This window comes from Saccopteryx leptura, chromosome 7, assembly GCF_036850995.1.
Source record: "Saccopteryx leptura isolate mSacLep1 chromosome 7, mSacLep1_pri_phased_curated, whole genome shotgun sequence".
Lineage (NCBI taxonomy): Eukaryota > Metazoa > Chordata > Mammalia > Chiroptera > Emballonuridae > Saccopteryx > Saccopteryx leptura.
The window spans coordinates 55,761,947-55,780,514 of record NC_089509.1 but is presented as its reverse complement, the minus strand read 5'-3'; the positions used below and the strand labels follow the sequence as shown (position 1 = coordinate 55,780,514).

Below are 18,568 nucleotides of genomic sequence, written 5' to 3'. Positions count from 1 at the left end.
AGTGACGTTGGTTGTTTATAATTAAGAATCTCTTGATTAAAAGGGTATTTCTCAGAAAGAAATTGTTATGAACTCCATGATGTCATTTAGGATGCTTTTAAATTCATATAACAGAATACCCAACTCAATCATGTTCAAAAATAAGGAGATTTAGCCTGACCTGTGGTGGCGCAGTAGATAAAGTGTTGGACTGGAATGCTGAGGTCGCCAGTTTGAAACCTTGGGCTTCCCAGTCAAGACAAATAGGAGAAGCAACTACTATGAGTTGATGCTTTCTGCTCCTCCCTTTCTCTCTCTCTCTCCTCTCTCTAAAAAAAAAAAAAAAAAAAAAATTATTTGCTCATACATGTTGGGCAAATGTAGGTTTACATTTGTTTGTGTGGAAAATACTATAATAATTACTAAATAATAATACAAGAATAAACTCTGTCTGTATACTCACAAATTTAAACCTACTTTTGCCCCACCCTGTATAACTGGAACTCCAGACTTCAGGTCGTATTGATTTGATTGATAGCAGCACAGTGAGATCTTCAATGGTCCAGGTGCTTCCTTTGTTTCCTCTTTGCAGTTCACAGTAACAGCTTCATATAAAACTGCTTCCCCTTGTGGTCATACGATGGCTGCCTGTCTGGCCTTCACACTTTCTTGTTCATGTCTAGCTCAAGAATCACTCTCAGTTGTCTTTACCAGAAGAACAAGGAAACTTCTAAAAATTTCTAATAAACCTCTTCTCCTATGTATTTGTTTATTACAGAAATAATTATTGGCAAGGGAGATGCAAGTATTCCTAAAATAATGAGGCCCACCATGGGAAACCATAGTCAGTTCTCCACATTACATTGCTGGTACTCAATTTGGAAGGAGTTGAATGGAGTCAGTTACAATGTTTACAGTCCCAAAGATGAACACCCCAAAGTCATCCATTTATAAATTGCTACTTGGTTAACTTTGAAAAGTGCTTTTATAACAACCTGTTGTAGTAGGTATTATTGATTTCAACTTTAAAGATGTTGATACCAAGGCTTGAAGATGTTGAATGACTTGCCCAAGTTTACAAAGTAAGGAAATAATCAAGCAAGGACTCAAATCTATGTCTTCTAATTTCAAGGTCTTGTATACTTTCCACTTAATTCCAGCTGTTCTTTAAAATAAGAATAAAATTATGGTTTGAAACAATTTCTAGATATCATGCCAATATTGAAGTGTCTAGAAAAAATATCACAAACTCTTCTTGAAAATCTTTAATATTCATTTTTTAAACTTTATTAGAAATAAAGAACTCTGAAGAAGATCAAATTCTCTATCCAGCTCTTCTACCTAGCAAAGTAGATCTCCAGCAGGTCATCGTGATTCCACACAATGAGTGGGAAAGGATTCGAGATAGTCTTGACAGTTTGACAAGACAAGCAGCAAGCCTTCGTGCAGAAAGAAAGGCAAAGAAAGAAATGCATCTCAGATCCCAAGAAGTGGTCAAACATTGGACTAATACATACGCAGTAAGTATTAACCACCCAGCAGTACATAAGCTCACTATTTTTTCTTAGCACTCTTATATTTTTACATGTAAAATATAAAAATGCATTAAAACACATTTTTAGTAGTTTTATTTAGGTATAAGAGACATACAATAATTTAGACATATTTAAAATGTACAATTTCATAAGTTTTGACATATTGTATACCCCTGAAACCATCATTATTATTAAGAAAATGAACATATTCATCACCCCACAAAATTTACTCATTGACCATTTCACTCCGTCTCACACTTCTCTGGCCTTCCTCTCCTGTCTCTAGACAACCAGTGACTTCCTTTCTATTATAAATTTCACTCAACATGCAACTTTTTCATGTTGTTGTATATATCAATTATTCATTCATTGTTATTGCAGAGTTGTGTTCCATTGTATCGATATACCATATTTGTTTATCTGTTCAATTGTTGATGGTTTGACATCAACCAAATGTTGATATTTTAGCTGTTTCTAGGTTTTGGCTATTGTAAATCAATCTGCTTTTGAACATTCCTGTGTAAGTCTATGTATAGACATATGCTTTTATTTTTCTTGGGTAAATATCTTGGTGTAGAATAGCTGAATCATGTGATAGATATATGTTTAACTTTGTAAGAAACTTCCAAACTGTTTTTTTTAAGTATTGATTTTAGAAAGAGGAAGGGAGAGAGAGAGAGAGAAACGTTGATCTATTCCTGAATGTGCCCTGATCAGGGATGAACCAGCAACTTTCACGTTTTGGGAAAATGCTCTAATCCAGTGGCCCCCAACCTTTTTTGGGCCACGGACTGGTTTAATGTAAGAAAATATTTTCACGGACCGGCCTTTAGGGTGGGATGGATAAATGCACAAAATAAAATTATGTGACCGGCGTAAAAACTGTGGTATTTTTAAATATAATTGTCGAACTTACGAGACAAGCGTAAAGAGTGAGTTTTAGACGGATGTAACAGAGAGAATTTGGTCATTTTTAAAAAATAAAACATCGTTCAGACTTAAGTATAAATAAAACAGAAATAATGTAAGTTATTTATTCTTTCTCTGCGGACCGGTACCAAATGGCCCACGGACCGGTACTGGTCCGTGGCCCTGGGGTTGGGAACCACTGCTCTAACCGACTGAGCTATCTGGCCAGAGTCCAAACTGTTTTTGAAAGTAGTTTTTACATTCCCACCAGGAATGTATGGAAGTTCTGTTTCCTTCACCTTCTTGCCAACTTGCTATGGTCAGATATTCTAATATAATTCTTTTCTTTAATCTTTTTTTTTAAAGATTTTTATTTATCCATTTTAGAGAGAGAGAGAAAAAGCAGGGAGGAGCAAGAAGCATCAACTCCCATATGTGCCTTGACCAGGCAAGCCCAGGGTTTTGAACTGGCAACCTCAGCATTTCAGGTCAACACTCTATCCACTGCGCCAACATAGTCAGGCCTATAATTATTGATTATAGACATTTGAATAGGTATGAAGTAGTATCTCATTGTAATTTTGATTTGAATTTCTCTAGTTACAGTTACCAGAGAAAGCCGCCCTGTTTAGGTTAGTGAGGAAGGCGGAGCATTTCTTATTCCCTATTTCCTTCGGGGTTTGGTTATATATTTAGCCAATTTTTCACTCGACCATACCTTTGAGTGTATTGCAAAGCATCTGGAGGCTCCAAGTATAGGTTTTTCTGTTTCTGGTTGAAGATCTTGTTGAGTTTTGGGGGAGATTTATCGGTATCGCTTCCTACCCCGCCATTACTCTGACGTCATCTGAATTTCTCTAGTTACAATAACATTGAACATCTTTCTATGAACTTATTTCCCATCCTTATATCTTCTTTTGTGAAATGTCAGTTCAAATTTTATGCCCATTTTTAAACTTATTGAGTTTAGAGAATTTTAAAAACATATTATAAATAAAAGTCCTTTATTAGATATTTGATTTGAAAGTATTTTCTCCCAGTCTGTGGCTTGGCTTTTTAATTCATTATAGTGTGTCTCAAAGAGCAGTTTTTAATTTTAGTGAAGTCCAGTTTATCAGTTTTTTGTGTATGGATCATTCTATTAGTGACTTATCTTAAAAAATCTTCACTTAACCCAAGATCACAAAGACTTTTTTTCCTGTATTTAAGTTAAAAATTTTAGGTCTCATATATAGGTCTATGGTTTATTTTCAGTTATTTCTTTTTATATAAAGTGTGGATTGAAGTTTATTTTTTTATTTTTTTTGCATTGGAATATCCAATTGTTTCAGCACAGTTTGTTGAAAAGACTATACTTTTCCTCACTAAATTGACTTTTGCACCTTTATTAAAGATCCATGTCCATATATGTTCAGGGGAAATTTCTAGACTATCCATTCTGTTCCATTGATCTATTGATCTATCTTTATTCCAGTAACACACTATCTTGAGAACTATAGGTTTAATAAGTCTTAAATCAGGTAATATTAGTCCTTGTTGTTTTTTTTTCAAATTTGTTTTGTCTTTTTTTTTTTTAGTGAGAGAAAGAGAGGCAGAGACAGACTCCTGCATGCGGCAAGCCCAATAGGGAGCAATGCTCTGCCCATCTGGGACCCTTGCTCTGTTGCAACCAGAGCCATTTTTTAGCGCTTAAGGCGGAGGGCATGGAGTCATCATCAGCACCCAGGGCCAACAAGCTCTAATCTAGCCATGACTGCAGGAAGGGAGGAGAAGAGAGAGAGAGAGAGAGAGAGAGAGAGAGAAAAGCAAGAGGGGGAGGGGTGGAGAAGCAGATGGCACTTCTCCTGTGTGCTCTGATTGGAAATCAAACCCAGGACTTCCACATGTGGGGCTGATGCTCTACCACTGAGCCAACTGGCCAGGGCCTGTTTTGTTGGGGTTTTTTTTAGGTCCTTTGCACTTATTTATAAATTTTAGGATCAGCTTGTGAATTTTTTTTGACTCTTTAATAATGTCTGTATTTTTCAGTTATAGTTGACAAACAATATTAGTTTCAGGTTTACAATGTAGTGATTAGATCTATCAGGGTGGTTGGGGAAGTGATCACCCCGATAATCTAATACCTGTCTGACATGATATATAGCTATTACAGTATTGTTGACGGTATTCCCTATGCTGTACTTTGCATTCTCATGACTATTCTGTAACTATCAATTTGTACTTCTTAATCCCTTCACCTTTCCATCCATCCTCCCAACCCCTCTCCCATCAGCTTGTGAATTTCTAAAAAGAAAAAACAGCTGGGATTTTCATTGAGACTGTGTTGAATTTCTAGATCAATTTGTAGAAAATTTACATTTTGGCAGTATTGTGTCTTCTGACCCATGAACATAGTATCTATTTATTTAGGTCTTATTTAATTTCTGTTAACCATGTTTTATAGTTTTCACAAACAGGTCTTACTAATTTTTTTGTCATATTTATCCCTAAGTAATTAATATTTTTAATGCTATTGTGATATTTTTAAGAGTTTCAATATGTTATTGTTTATTGTTAGCTAGAGAAATGCAATTAGTTTTTTCTATATCTTGTATCCTGCAAGTTTGCTAACCTCATTTATTAGTTCTAGAAGTTTTTTGTAGATTCTATCAGATTTTCTACAATCATGATGTCAGAAAGTACAGACCATTTTACTTCTATTTGTCGAATGGGATGCCTTTTATATTATTTTCCTGCCTTATTTTACTGGTCAAAACCTCCAAGGCAATGTTGAATAGCTGCACTAAGAGTGGAAATCCTTTTTTCTGATATTATTTTTTAATTGAGAGGCAGGGAGGTAGAGAGACAGACTCCTGCATGCTCCCCAACTGGGATCCACCTGGCAAGCCCCCTACTAGGCAATGTTCTACCCATCTGGGGCTGTTGCTCCATTGCTCAGCAACCAAGCTATTTTAGCGCCTGAGATGAGGCCTTGGTGCCATCCTTAGCGCCTGTGACCAACTTGCTCCAACCGAGCCATGGCTGGGGTAGGGAGAAAGAGAGAGAGAGAGAGAAAGAGAAAGACGAGGGTAGAGAAGCAGATGGGCACTTCTCCTGTGTACCCTGACCAGGAATCAAACTTGGGACTTCCACATACAGGCCAATGCTCTACCACTGAGCCAACTGGCCAGGGCCCCTTTTTTCTGATCTTAAGGTTAAAGTGTTCATTCTTTCACTTTTAAGTGTGATGCTTAGGTATAGGTTTATCATAGATCCCTAATCAAGTTGAACAAATTGCCTTCTGCCTCTAAATAGTACTTTTTTAAAAATCAGGAATGGTTAGATTTTTTTAAAGTGCTTTATTTTGCATGTATCTATTTTTTGAATTGTAAAAAATTTATTGATTGATTTTTAGAGAGAGAGAGGAAGCATCAATTTGTTGTTTCATTTATTGATACATTTATTGGTTGATTCTTCTATGTGCCCTGACCAGGGATTGAACCCACAACCTTGGTGTATGGGGATGATGCTCTAATCATCTGAGTTAACTAGCCAGGGCATGTGTGTGTATCTAGTATGGTAATAATGAGATTTTTATTTTGTTATATGGTGAATTACATTGATTGATAAAACTCTGTTGGTCATGATATATTATCATTTTGATGGATTTGATTTGATAAAATGTTAATTTTTGCATCTATGTTAATGAGGGATATTGCCTGGCCTGTGGTGGTACAGTGTGGATAAAGCATCTACCTGAAATGCTGAATGCTGAGGTTGTTGTTTCAAAACCCTGGGCTTGCCCAGTCAAGGCACATATGACAAACAATCAATGAAGAACTAAAGTGAAGCAACTATGAGTTGATACTTCTCACCCCGCCCTCCCTCATAAAATTAATAAGTAACATCTTTAAAGAATGAGGGATATTGCTCTGTAGTTTTCTTGAAATGTTTTTGTCTGGTTTTGGTATCAAGGTAGTTCTTTATTGTCATGAAAGATTGCACAGAAAGACAGGACTTGAAACGGAAGAATCAAGGTGGCCTCTTTTCATCTGCCTCAGATCTATCAGTCTTCTTGCTTGTTCTTTGGAGAACTACAGTGTCTTTGCTCTGCTCTTCTCTGTGCTTCTGCTAGATTCCCTATCTAAGAGGTACAGTATAGCCCATAGTTAGTTCCATGTACATGAGTGTAAAATTATTACAAGGTGGGAAGGTGTTTTTTTCACTCCTTTTATTATCTCACCTGGGGGAAAATATGATTCTCATTCCCCCACTCACTTTCCTATATCATTTTAGGCACTGAGAGGCAGGATTTTTTTTCTTATTTTCTTTATTTTTAGAGAAAGAACAGAAGCAGGGGAGGAGAGATGAAAAGCATCAGTTTGTAGTTGCTTCATTTAGGTTTTTTGTGGGGTTTTTTTGTATTCTTCTGAAGCTGGAAATGGGGAGAAAGACAGACTCCCGCATGCACCTGACCAGGATCCACCTGGCATGCCCACCAGGGGGCGATGCTCTGCCCATCTGGGGCGTCGCTCTGTTGCAACCAGAGCCATTCTAGCGCTTGAGGCAGAGACCACAGAGCCATCTTCAGCACCCGGGCCAACTTTGCTCCAATGGAGCCTTGGCTGCGGGAGGGGAAGACAGAGACAGAGAGGAAGGAGAGAGAGAGGGGTGGAGAAGCAGATGGGCACTTCTCCTGTGTGCCCTGGTTGGGAATCAAACCTGGGACTCCTGCACGCCAGGCCAATGCTCTACCACTGAGCCAACCAGCCAGGGCCTTTAGTTTTTTATTGATTGCTTTTCTTACATGCCTTGATTGGGTGGCTGGGTGGGGCTCAAGCCAAGCCAGTGATTTCTTACTCAAGCCAGTGATGTTGGGCTCAAGCAAGTGACCTTGGGCTCAAGACAGGGATCTTGGGATCATGTCAATAATCCTATGCTCTAGTGGCAACTGCATACTCAAGCTCATGAGCCTGTGCTCTAGCAGTTGATATCAGGGTTTTGAACTGGGGCCCTCAGTGCCCCAGGCCAATGTTCAATCCTCTGCACCACCATCAGTCAGGCTTTTCCTATTTTCTTATAGAATTATTAAAACTGCAGACAAGCATAATATCTGTCCCGATATCCAGATAGTTATCACCCTTAAAAAAAATTGCATCCTGTGCCTGACCTGCGGTGGCGCAGTGGGTAAAAGCATTGACCTGTAACACTGAGGTTGCTGGTTCAAAACCCAGGGCTTCCTTGCTCAAGGCACATATGGGAGTTGATGCTTTCTGCTCCTCCCTCCCTTCTCTCTCTCTCTCTCTCTGTCTCCTCCTCTAAAATGAATAAATAAAATCTTAAAAAAAAAAAAAATTGCATCCTTCTTTACTTTGTTGCACTATATGTCTGTTATTTATTTATTTGTTTATTTATTTATTTATTTATCTTCTTTTCCAAGAAAGAGAAGGAGAGATAGACATACTCCTGCTTGTACCCTGACTGGGATCTACCTGGCAGTCCACTCAGCAACCCCCATCTGGTGCTGATGCTCTGCTCATCTGGGGCCATGCTCACAACCGAGCTATTTTTAGTACCTGAGGTGGAGGCTCCATGGAGCCACCCTCAGTGTCTGGGTAATGTACTTTAATCAATCTAGCTATAGCTGCTGGAGTGGAAAGGGGGTCGGGGTAGGGTTGGAGAAGCAGATGGTCGCTTTTCCTGTGTGCCTAGACTGGGAATCAAACCCAGGACATCCAGAAGCTAGGCCGACACTCTATCCACTGAGCCAACCAGCCAGGGCCTATGTTATTTCTTTTTGAAAAGGGACAGAAAGCTTGTTGTACCTTGCTTTAGAAACAGTGCTCATATTCTAGAGGAGGGAAGCACTGTAAATAGGGGCTGAGGGAATTTTGGGAAGGATAGAACTGTTCTGTAAGAGACTATGCATTTGTAAAGCTATACATCAAAAGGGTGTATGTAAATTATACTCTAAATAAACCCCTGGTCCATACAGGAATAGGGGGTGGAATATGCCTTCTATTTTTTCTTATGCAGAAGTGCCATGCTATATATATTTACATAAAAGAAGACCTGTAGTAAATGTAGTAGAAATGTAGTAGTACAAACTGCAAAATAGGCACAGAAATTGATAAAAGAATAGATCAGAATCCCTGGCCGGTTGGCTCAGTGGTAGAGCGTCGGCCTGGCGTGCAGGAGTCCTGGGTTTGATTCCCGGCCAGGGCACACAGGAGAAGCGCCCATCTGCTTCTCCACCCCTCCCCCTCTCCTTCCTCTCTGTCTCTTTCTTCCCCTCCTGCAGCCAAGACTCCATTGGAGCAAAATTGGCCTGGGCGCTGAGGATGGCTCTGTGGCCTCTGCCTCAGGCGCTAGAGTGGCTCTGGTTGCAACAGAGCAACGCTCCAGATGGGCGGAGCATTGCCCCCTGGTGGGCATGCCGGGTGGATCCCGATTGGATGCATGCGGGAGTCTGTCTGACTGCCTCGCCATTTCCAACTTCAGAAACATTTAAAAAAAAAAAAAAAAAGAGAGAACCTAGAACCAATCCCATGTTATATATGGAAACTTGACATATGACAGAAATGTCATTGCAAATCAAAAGGGAAAGGAATTCAATAACTAATACTGACATAACTGGCATATGAAAAAGATAAAAAGGATACCCTTATGGTATAAAATATACAAAAATGAATTTCAGCTGGATTAAAGACCTAAATGTGAAAAGCAAAACAGTAAAACTCTTAAAAGTAGATCATAGAATATCTTCAGTATTTCAGGGTACGTACGATTTTCTGAAGACATAGAAAGTGTGACCCATAAAGGAGAAGAAAGACTTCATCCGACATGAGGCATTGGGTGGACTCCTAAGAGGTGTAGAAGAGCATGTTAAATATGCTACTGCTGATTTTTTTAAAAAAAGTATTAATATATATATTATGTAAATGTATAAAGGAACTTTAGAAGTAAACACAAGAAACTAATAGTGGTTATCTTAGAGACTGCAGGTTGAATTTAGGATTGGAGGGCCCTGGCTGGTTGACTAGTGGTAGAGTATCGGCCCAGCATGTGGATGTCCCAGGTTCAATTCCTGGTCAGGGCACACAGGAGAAGCGCCCATCTGCTTCTCCCTCTCTCCCCCTCTCGCTTCTCTCTCTCTCTCCCCTCCCCTCCCTTCCTGCAGCCAAGGCTCAATTAAAAAGAGTTGGCCCCATGGCTCTATGGCCTCCACTTCAGGTGCTAAAATGGCTCTGGTAGCAACAGAGCAAGGACCCCAGATGGGCAGAGCATTGCCCCCTGATGGGCTTGTCAGGTGGATCCTGGTCTCAACATATGTGGGAATCTGTCTCTGCCTCCCTTCCTCTCACTAAAATATATTAAAAAAATTGAAGTTTCAGTGTATATATTTATACTATTTTGGAGTTTCCAACCATGTAAATTTGTTACCTACATAAAATATTTAATTAAAAATTAGCTCATGAGTGTAACCTCATATTTTATTTATTAATGTAATGATAAGTGTACATTTAAGGTGGGTCAAAAGTAAGTTTACAGTTTTGAGTGCATGAAACAGTTTTTTCCTATATAATTATTTATTAGTTATTGTATTATTTCCAATATGAACAACTGTAAACCTACGTTTGCCCCACTGTGTACAATTAAGATGAATAATAAAAGCTCAAATTATTACATTATATTATTCAATTTTGTAAAATTTAATTGGAAAATGAAAACAGAGCATTGACCTGGAACACTGAAGTCACTGGTTTGAAACCCTGGGCTTGTCTGGTCAAGGCACATATGGGAGTTGATGCTTCCTGCTCTTCTCCCCTTCTCTCTCTCTCTTTCTCTTCCTCTCTCTCTCCCCTATCTCTCTAAAAGTGAATGAATAAAATCTAAAAAAAAAAAAATGAAAACAGCAGACTGCTTTTGTCTTCTTTTGTAGGGGATGAGAAAACAGAAACTTGAAGCCAAAAAGAAGCGTGATGAAGAAATAGAGGCAGAAAGACAGATTCTTGATGTGGAAGAAGCAATACACAAACAAGGAGAAAGAAAAAAGGCCATTGAATATGCAAAGCAACAACAATTTTACCAGACAGAAAGAGTGAAACACTTTCATGTACTATTTGGGTTTTCTCATATTTATATATATATTTAACATATTTATACATAATTAGACTTTGTTTTTTTAATATACTGCTTCTTTTTTTTTAGTCAGGACTTCTCCTTAGTAGAGTGATGAAAGAACGTAATGCGCAGATTGAATTCCAAAAGAGTAGAATAAAATCAGATAAAAAATGGGAGGAACAATTGAAACTCAACATTGAAAAAGCTTTTAAAGAAGAACAAGAAAAAGCAGAAAAACGACGTAGAGATAGAATGGCTCTTGCCAATGATCATTTAAAACAGTATGTATGTATAACTTACCTTTTTTGTACCTTTGTCTTTTTCTCATTGTGGAGATAGATTTTCTTCTGATTATAAAAGTAATCCTGCCACTGTGGCCAGGTGGCTCAGTGTATAAGGTGTTGTCTAGGTCACTGAGGTCACAGGTTTGATCCTCTGTCAGGGCACATAGGAGAAGCAATGAATGAGTGCACAACTAAATGGAACAACGAAGTGGAACAGTGAGTTGGTGCTTCTCTCTCTCTCAGCCCCCTTCCCCTCTCCTTTCCTCTCAATCAATGGAAAAATTAAAACAACAAAAAGCAATACATGCTAAAATACCTAGTAAGAAAAAATACAGGGAAAGAGGTTAAAAATCATTATTACTTCCTTACCCAGAGGCAATATATTGGTTACTATTGTCACAATAATGCTGCAAAAACACCAGCCACACAATCTAGTGGCATTCACCAGTAAACTTTCATTTCTCATGTATCTGTGGATTGGTTGGGCTTGACTGGCAGCTTTTCTTCAAACTGCAGGACTGGCTGGGTTTGCTTGTTGTTGTGTATTCATTCTGAAGTCCAAGAGGAAATGACAGCAGCAATCTGGGAGAAGCTTTTCTTATGATAGTGACAGAGATGCAAGAGAATGAGCCCAAGCTGGCAGGAACATGGCTAAACCCAAAGCCAGAGGTCAAGGAAATACATGGCCTATCAAGAGTCTAAAGCGAGTCCCCTGGCTAAGCCTAACCAACCGTAGAACAGAGAAAGACCCCCATGGAAGTAGGGAGTGAGAGAGAGCCTTTTGGTGTAATAATCTAATCTACCACAATAATCAATTATTGTTTTGGTATACAGCTATATAGGCCTTTTCTGATAGTGATGGTGGAAGGGGTTGGATTTATTATCGTATAAGGCAGTGGTCCCCAACCCCTGGGCCGTGGACCAGTATCGGTCTGTGGGCCATTTGGTACCAGTCCACAGAGAAGGAATAAATAACTTACATTATTTCCATTTTATTTATATATAAGTCTGAACAATGTTTTATTTTTTAAAAATGACCAGACTCCCTCTGTTACATCCATCTAAGACTCACTCTTGACAATTGTCTCGGTCACATGATACATTTATCTGTGCCACCCTAAAGGCTGGTCCGTGAAAATATTTTCTGACATTAAACCGGTCCGTGGCCCAAAAAAGGTTGAGGACCACTGGTATAAGGTACATTTAATACTGTTTTTCTTCTATTTATTTTTTTAATTTTTTTTTTTTTTTCCAAAGCTGGAAATGGGGAGAGACAGTCAGACAGACTCCTGCATGCGCCCGACCGGGATCCACCCGGCACGCCCACCAGGGGCGACGCTCTGCCCACCAGGGGGCGATGCTCTGCCCCTCCGGGGCATCGCTCTGTTGCGACCAGAGCCACTCTAGCGCCTGGGGCAGAGGCCAAGGAGCCATCCCCAGCGCCCGGGCCATCCCTGCTCCAATGGAGCCTTGGCTGTGGGAGGGGAAGAGAGAGACAGAGAGGAAGGATGGGGTGGGGGTGGAGAAGCAAATGGGCGCTTCTCCTATGTGCCCTGGCCAGGAATCAAACCCGGGTCCCCCACACGCCAGGCCGACACTCCACCACTGAGCCAACCGGCCAGGGTCCTGTTTATCTTTTAAAAAGCATAGAGCTAGCCTGACCTGTGGTGGCGCAGTGGATAAAGCTCGACCTGGAATGCTGAGGTCGCCGGTTCAAAACCCTGGGCTTGCCTGGTCAAGGCACATATGGGAGTTGATGCTTCCTGCTCCTCCCCCTGTTCTCTCTCTCTCTCTCTCCCCTCTCTCTCTAATAAAAATGAATAAATAAAAGATCTTTAAAAAGTAAACAGCTCAGTGGTAGAGCGTCGGCCTGGCGTGCAGGGGACCAGGGTTCGATTCCCGGCCAGGGCACATAGGAGAAGTGCCCATTTGCTTCTCCACCCCCGCCCTCCTTCCTCTCTGTCTCTCTCTTCCCCTCCTGCAGCCAAGGCTCCATTGGAGCAAAGATGGCCCGGGCGCTGGGGATAGCTCCTTGGCCTCTGCCCCAGGCGCTAGAGTGGCTCTGGTCGCGGCAGAGCGATGCCCTGGAGGGGCAGAGCTTCGCCCCTGGTGGGCGTGCTGGGTGGATCCCGGTCGGGCGCATGCGGGAGTCTGTCTGTCTCTCCCCGTTTCCAGTTTCAGAAAAAAAAAAAAAGTAAATAAAAAGCATAGAGCTATATAACCACCCCCAAATTAGGATACAGAACACTTCCATCACCCCAGTTAAATTCCATCAAACCCTTTTGCACTAAATTCTATCTCCCACCCGCAGCCCCTGGAAATCATTACTCCATTATTTCCTGGGTATATACTCACATTTTATAAAATGGATTTGGATCAACTACCATTTTCTTAAATTTTTTTTTTTCATTTACCACTATGTCATGAGCTCTTGCCATGTCAGTAAATTGAAATAAAACCTGATCTCTTTTTAAAAGCTATTATCTATATGGAGGGAGTCCTGTTGTATATAATTGTACTTTTCTTTTTCAACTAAGAGAAGGTGAGACAGAGAAAGACTCCAGCATGTGCCCTGACTGGGATCTACCCGGCAAGCCCCTATGGGGCAATGCTCTGTCCGTCTGGTGCTGGTTGCTGGTAGCTAGGCACCCTAGCCATTTTTAGCACCTGAGGGGGAGGCTCCATGGAGCCATCCTCAGTGCCTGGGGCCAACTTGCTCAAAACATTCAAACCATGCCTGTGGGAGGTGAAAAGAGAGAGAGAAAGAGTAAAGGGGGAAGGGGAAAAGTAGAGGGAAGGGTAGGGGGGAGGAAGAAGGGTGGAGAAACAGATGGGTGCTTCTCCTGTGTGCCCTGACTGGAGATCAAATCTGGGATAGCCACACACCAGACCGATGCTCTACCACGGAGCCAACCAGCCAGGGCCAATTTCACTTTTCTAAATAGCTGATCAATGCAAACAGGAAAAGACAAAAAGGGGATTCAGTAAAAAGTCTGTACGGTGTCCACTAACCACTTTCTTTCTCCAATGTGTAACTTAGCGGTTTCCTTACATCGCAGTTTAAATGTGCATAAATTGTATAAATGTAACAAACATTTTAAACAATACTCTATTGGTGGACATTTTGCCATTTTCAAAGAAAAAAATATTTTTCATATCAGCATTAGGTCATGCACGATCATTATAGAATTACAAACTATAGTTAAACAGAATGAAAAATAAATTAGAAATCACCAGAAACTCTGATCCAGAGTAGGCATTGTTAACATTTGGGTGTATATCTGTCTACTCTTAAAAATTATTTGTAGGCCTGACCTGTAGTGGTGCAGTAGATAAAGCATCAACCTGGAACGCTGAGGTCGCCAGTCCAAAACCCCGGGCTTGCCCAGTAAAGGCACATACAGGAAGCAACTACTACGAGTTGATGCTTCCTGCTTCTCCCCCCAGTTTTTCTGTCTCTTTATCTTCTCTCTAAAAATTAATAAATAAAATCTAAAAAAAAATTATTTTTAGAAATTGTTTGCAAATAATGAATGTATCTATGCTTATTTAAATTCAAGCAATACAGCAAAATTTGGAGTAAAATTTAAAAGCTCTTCATAGCTACTCTATTCAATGTGTGTCTCTTTAAGTTCCATTTTCCTCCTCTCAAATAGCTATTATAAAAATTTCAGAACTCTCCCTTCAGAATGTTTTATTATATGTGTTTATAATTATGTCTTATTATATGTGTTTATTATTTTATTATATAAGTGTGTGTATATTTTAACTTGGACATTATACAATATATTTCTCTGTGTTTTCATTTCTTTACTTAACAATATACCTTGCGCATCTTTTTATGCCAGAATATATGGATCTGTCACATCTTTTAAAATAACCATACCATATACTAAGCATGTACCATTATTTATTTAACTATATTATTATTCAGGGAAATTTGTATCCCCCCCATTTCTAACTATGCTTCAGTGAACATCCTTAAGCATACATTATAGTGTTCCTAACTTTTCTGCAAAGATGTATTTATGTAGGATAGATTTCTTGAAATGGACTTGGATTTTATATTTGGAGAAAGACTGCCAAACTGCCCTCTGAGAAGGCTGTCAGTGTACATTTCTGAGGCCCTCTTCTTTATACTATAATCAATTCTGAATGCTACTCTTTTTGGTTGCAGAAGACCTACATCTTAAATTTATTAAGAAAACTTAGTTCTGTGATTAAAGGCAACAGAGGAAAATGTAAACCTATTATAAATGAATATTTGAATTTAGAAAATTATCAGCCTGACCGGGCAGTGGTGCAATGGATAGAACTGGGATGCGGAAGACCCAGGTTCAAGACCCCGAGGTCACCAGCTTGAGCGTGGGCTCTTCTGGTTTGAGCAAGGCTCACCAGCTTGGACCCAAGGTCGCTGGCTTGAGCAAGGGGTTATTTGGTCTGCTGTAGCCCCACGGTCAAGGCACATATGAGAAAGCAATCAATGAACAACTAAGGTGTTGCAACGAAAAACTGATGATTGATGCTTCTCATTTCTCTTTGTTCCTGCCTGTCTGTCCCTATCTATCCCTCTCTCTGACTCTCTCTCTCTGTCTCTGAAAAAAAAAATTATCAGAGTTGTGTTCTGTTGAGTCTTGATTCTTGTGCCAATTTCATACAACTCAAGATGCATGTAACTTCAAAATACTAGTTGGAATAGTGATGAGCTCAGAAAGCCTCTTTAAGCCAACAATAAACATGGAGTAGTAGCACTGGTATTATCCTGAGTTGAAACAGGGGACTATGTGGTAGAAAAGAGAGGAATTCCTTTCTTGAATAATACGAGTTTATTCAAGGGGAAAATGTGAAGACAGGCTATGTAAGGTATTTTTCCCCACTGAGAAGGAAGGGGCCGGAGCCACGAAGTGTGGAATAATAAAAGGCTTTGTTGAGTACAGAGCACGCATCCCGCCCGCCTGGGGAGGTTCCCTGGCCCCGAGGAAAGATGGAGGCCAGGGAAGTCGCAAGTGGTGACCCGTGTGGGAGATATTTAAAGGGTTCCTATGGTGGTCGAGCTAAGATGACGTAGTGAAATCTCACTGGCTGGCAGACGGTTGCTTTTTTCCAAAGGGTTCCTGCGAAGTTTCTTTTGGCGCGCTTGGTTGTGGGTGGTCCTAGCCAAAGTTCCCGGGCCTGACCCTTCCCCATTATCCACCGACCTTACACAGTGCCTTTCAGAATCTGGGGTACGGTACTTCATAACATTATAAGAATCCAGTACATAATACATATAACATACAAAATATGTGTTAATCCACTCTTATCAGTAAGCTTCTGGTCACCAGCAGGGTATCAGTAGTTAAATCTTGGGGAATCAAAAGTTATACATGGATTTTCAACGGCACAGGGGTCAATACCCCTACTCCCTGCATTGTTCAAGGGTCAACCATAGAATATGATGGCAAATATCTTGGCAAATATACATACGTGGTGTGTTGAACCACATAAAATGGGTATATGATCCAGCGTAGAGAAGGTTTTTCCAAAGAGCTCATCAGTTCCTGCGCTTATTTCTAATGCTTCAGCTCTTCCAAGCCTCAAGCATCTGCCAAACCCTTGCTTGCCTCTGGGCCTTCTCCTTTTGTCTGTATTTTACCCTTTCGCTCTTTATCTGTGGGTTTCTCACCAGCTCAAAGAGGTCTTCCTGTGTTAGGGAACACCTCTGTTCAAACTTATGTAAACGAAATAACTCGGTTGTTTTTCTTGGTCTCTTATTTTCTTTGTAACACCTGGGTTTTTTAATTACATATTTGTCTATTTTGTTGTTTTAGTTAGTTAATTTGCTTCTATCTTCACTAGGAGTGTAAGCTTTTTGAGGATAGGAACCATGTTTGTCCATTTAATCATTATAGTAGAAATTCAGTAGTTGATAAATGAAGGAGAGATCTAAGGATTGCAGAAGAGGTAAGTATGAGTCTTACATTTCTAGCATAGGCAACTGAAAAGAGAAGGTGGTACTATTCACCCAGATAAGAACAAGGAACTAAAAGGATCAATTTAGAAGGGGAGGATGATGAGTTTGGTTTTAAACGTAGGAATATAATAGTCAGGTGGTCATAGTGGTTGTCTCTACAAGAATTATGTGTGTCCATTGTAATAGAGTCAGATGCCATTTTTGATGTTTGCTGATTTCTTTTTAGGCCTCACCCCCTTCCTCTTTGGCTCTATAGCTGAACAGGCTGATAGTAAGGCTCCTAGATTTGTCTTCTCTTTTGGCACCAGCAGAAAATTTAAATCTCCTGTGCACAGGAACTTTTCCTTATTACCAGCTGTTAGTCACAGTAAAGCCCCAAACCTGCTCCCTCGGCTATGCCCAAGTCAGTCCAGACCTGCTGTGTCTGCACAGCTCTCCCAAGTAGTTTCTTGTGTGAGTAGCACTTTCAAATTCTCTTAGTGCATGGAGTGTCATCTAAACCAAATGTTAGGTAGGGGTCCCTCTTGCTTTTATAGGAGGACTATACAACATTCACAGAAGCTCAAGTCAGATCTGAGCTAGACAAATACAGATTTAGGACCTTCAGAATGTGAGTCAGAGATAGCAAAGACATTTCATGACAAATTCTACTCTGATTGTTAGGTAGAGGCTGCCCCGTGCATTGGGTTGAGAAAGACAAAGACTCAGCAGAAAAGAGTTTTGCGTTGATTGTTGGTGTCTGCTGCTGTAGACATGGGTACTGGAAGTAAAGCTATGAATGTTACATTTTTCTTCCCTGAACTAGAGGATCTCAGATTTCCTTCAACATCTTAACTTTGCATTAAGCTAAATTAAGCAGACAGTTAAGTAGTCTACCCCAAATAAAGTAAAAGTCTTTATTGACAGGTAATTAAGTATTATTTAATAATTATGTATTACTTATATAATTCACTGACAATATTACCTCTTAACTCACCGTAGATCTATTTTTGTTCTTACTCTCAGAATAGGTAAATTTCTTTGTAAAAACAATGCATTACTCAATTCAAACATAGGTATAATGGTGATTCTCAGAGTTGCTAAGGAATGTTAAAATTTTTAAAAATTTTATTGATTTTATCTATAGAGGAAGGGAGAGAAAGAGCGAGAGAGACAGGAGCGTTATGTCCATTCCTGTATATGTCCTGACCTGGGATCTAATCAGCAACCTCTGTGCTTTGGGCAGATGCTTAACCAATTGAGTGAGCTATCCGGCCAGGGCTAAAATGGAAAATTTTAAATATCATGTTGTTTTTCCTTAAAGTAGCCATTTTAGAACTTGCAAAACTTCATTTCTCAAAATTGGATACATGTCTGTATAATGTCTTTAAATCTTGATTGTTGACTTGAGTTTACTTCTAAGAGACTGGTAAAGTATTAAATAATTCTAACAGCCTAAACAAAGAAAGAAAAAGGAAAACCTAGTATTTTTAGAGGAATCATAAACCTGGTTTAGCTGTGGCCAGTAGTGACTTTTTTCTTAGCTCCTTTTAAGGAGAGTGACTATGATTTCAAAGCTGCTTACTCTGTACAGATGAATCAACCAGCAATCTCCTATCCTAAAATGGCTTAATAATATCACTGGCTACTTTAATTTTTTAGTTAAAGTTACTGGCTCTTTTAACTTTATAGTCCTTCATATCATAGGGGAAGGAAAGTTTCCCCTCCCTGAAGCTGAAGGAGGAGACTCCAAAAGCACCAGTTTCTAATTAGGCACATATGAAAGAAAGGTTCTTTTCTTCAGTCTTTTAGTCCATTTAAGCAGG

At 39.8% G+C, this 18,568-nt stretch overlaps 2 protein-coding genes across 3 annotated transcripts in view; one reads left to right on the top strand and one right to left on the bottom strand.

Annotated features, from left to right (window-relative positions):
- PHOSPHO2 (phosphatase, orphan 2) overlaps positions 1–12,511 on the bottom strand; it is a 37,308-nt gene extending 24,797 nt beyond the window's left edge. The window contains exon 1 of the mRNA XM_066345882.1: positions 12,473–12,511. The gene's annotated coding sequence lies outside the window, so the exon portion shown is untranslated. The remainder of the gene's footprint in view (positions 1–12,472) is intronic.
- CFAP210 (cilia and flagella associated protein 210) overlaps positions 1–18,568 on the top strand; it is a 59,915-nt gene that overhangs the window by 17,721 nt on the left and 23,626 nt on the right. For both annotated transcript variants that reach the window (XM_066345871.1, XM_066345872.1), the window contains exons 2-4: positions 1,273–1,499; positions 10,345–10,518; positions 10,614–10,807. In XM_066345871.1, the coding sequence (XP_066201968.1) occupies positions 1,273–1,499; positions 10,345–10,518; positions 10,614–10,807 (595 nt within the window). The remainder of the gene's footprint in view (positions 1–1,272; positions 1,500–10,344; positions 10,519–10,613; positions 10,808–18,568) is intronic.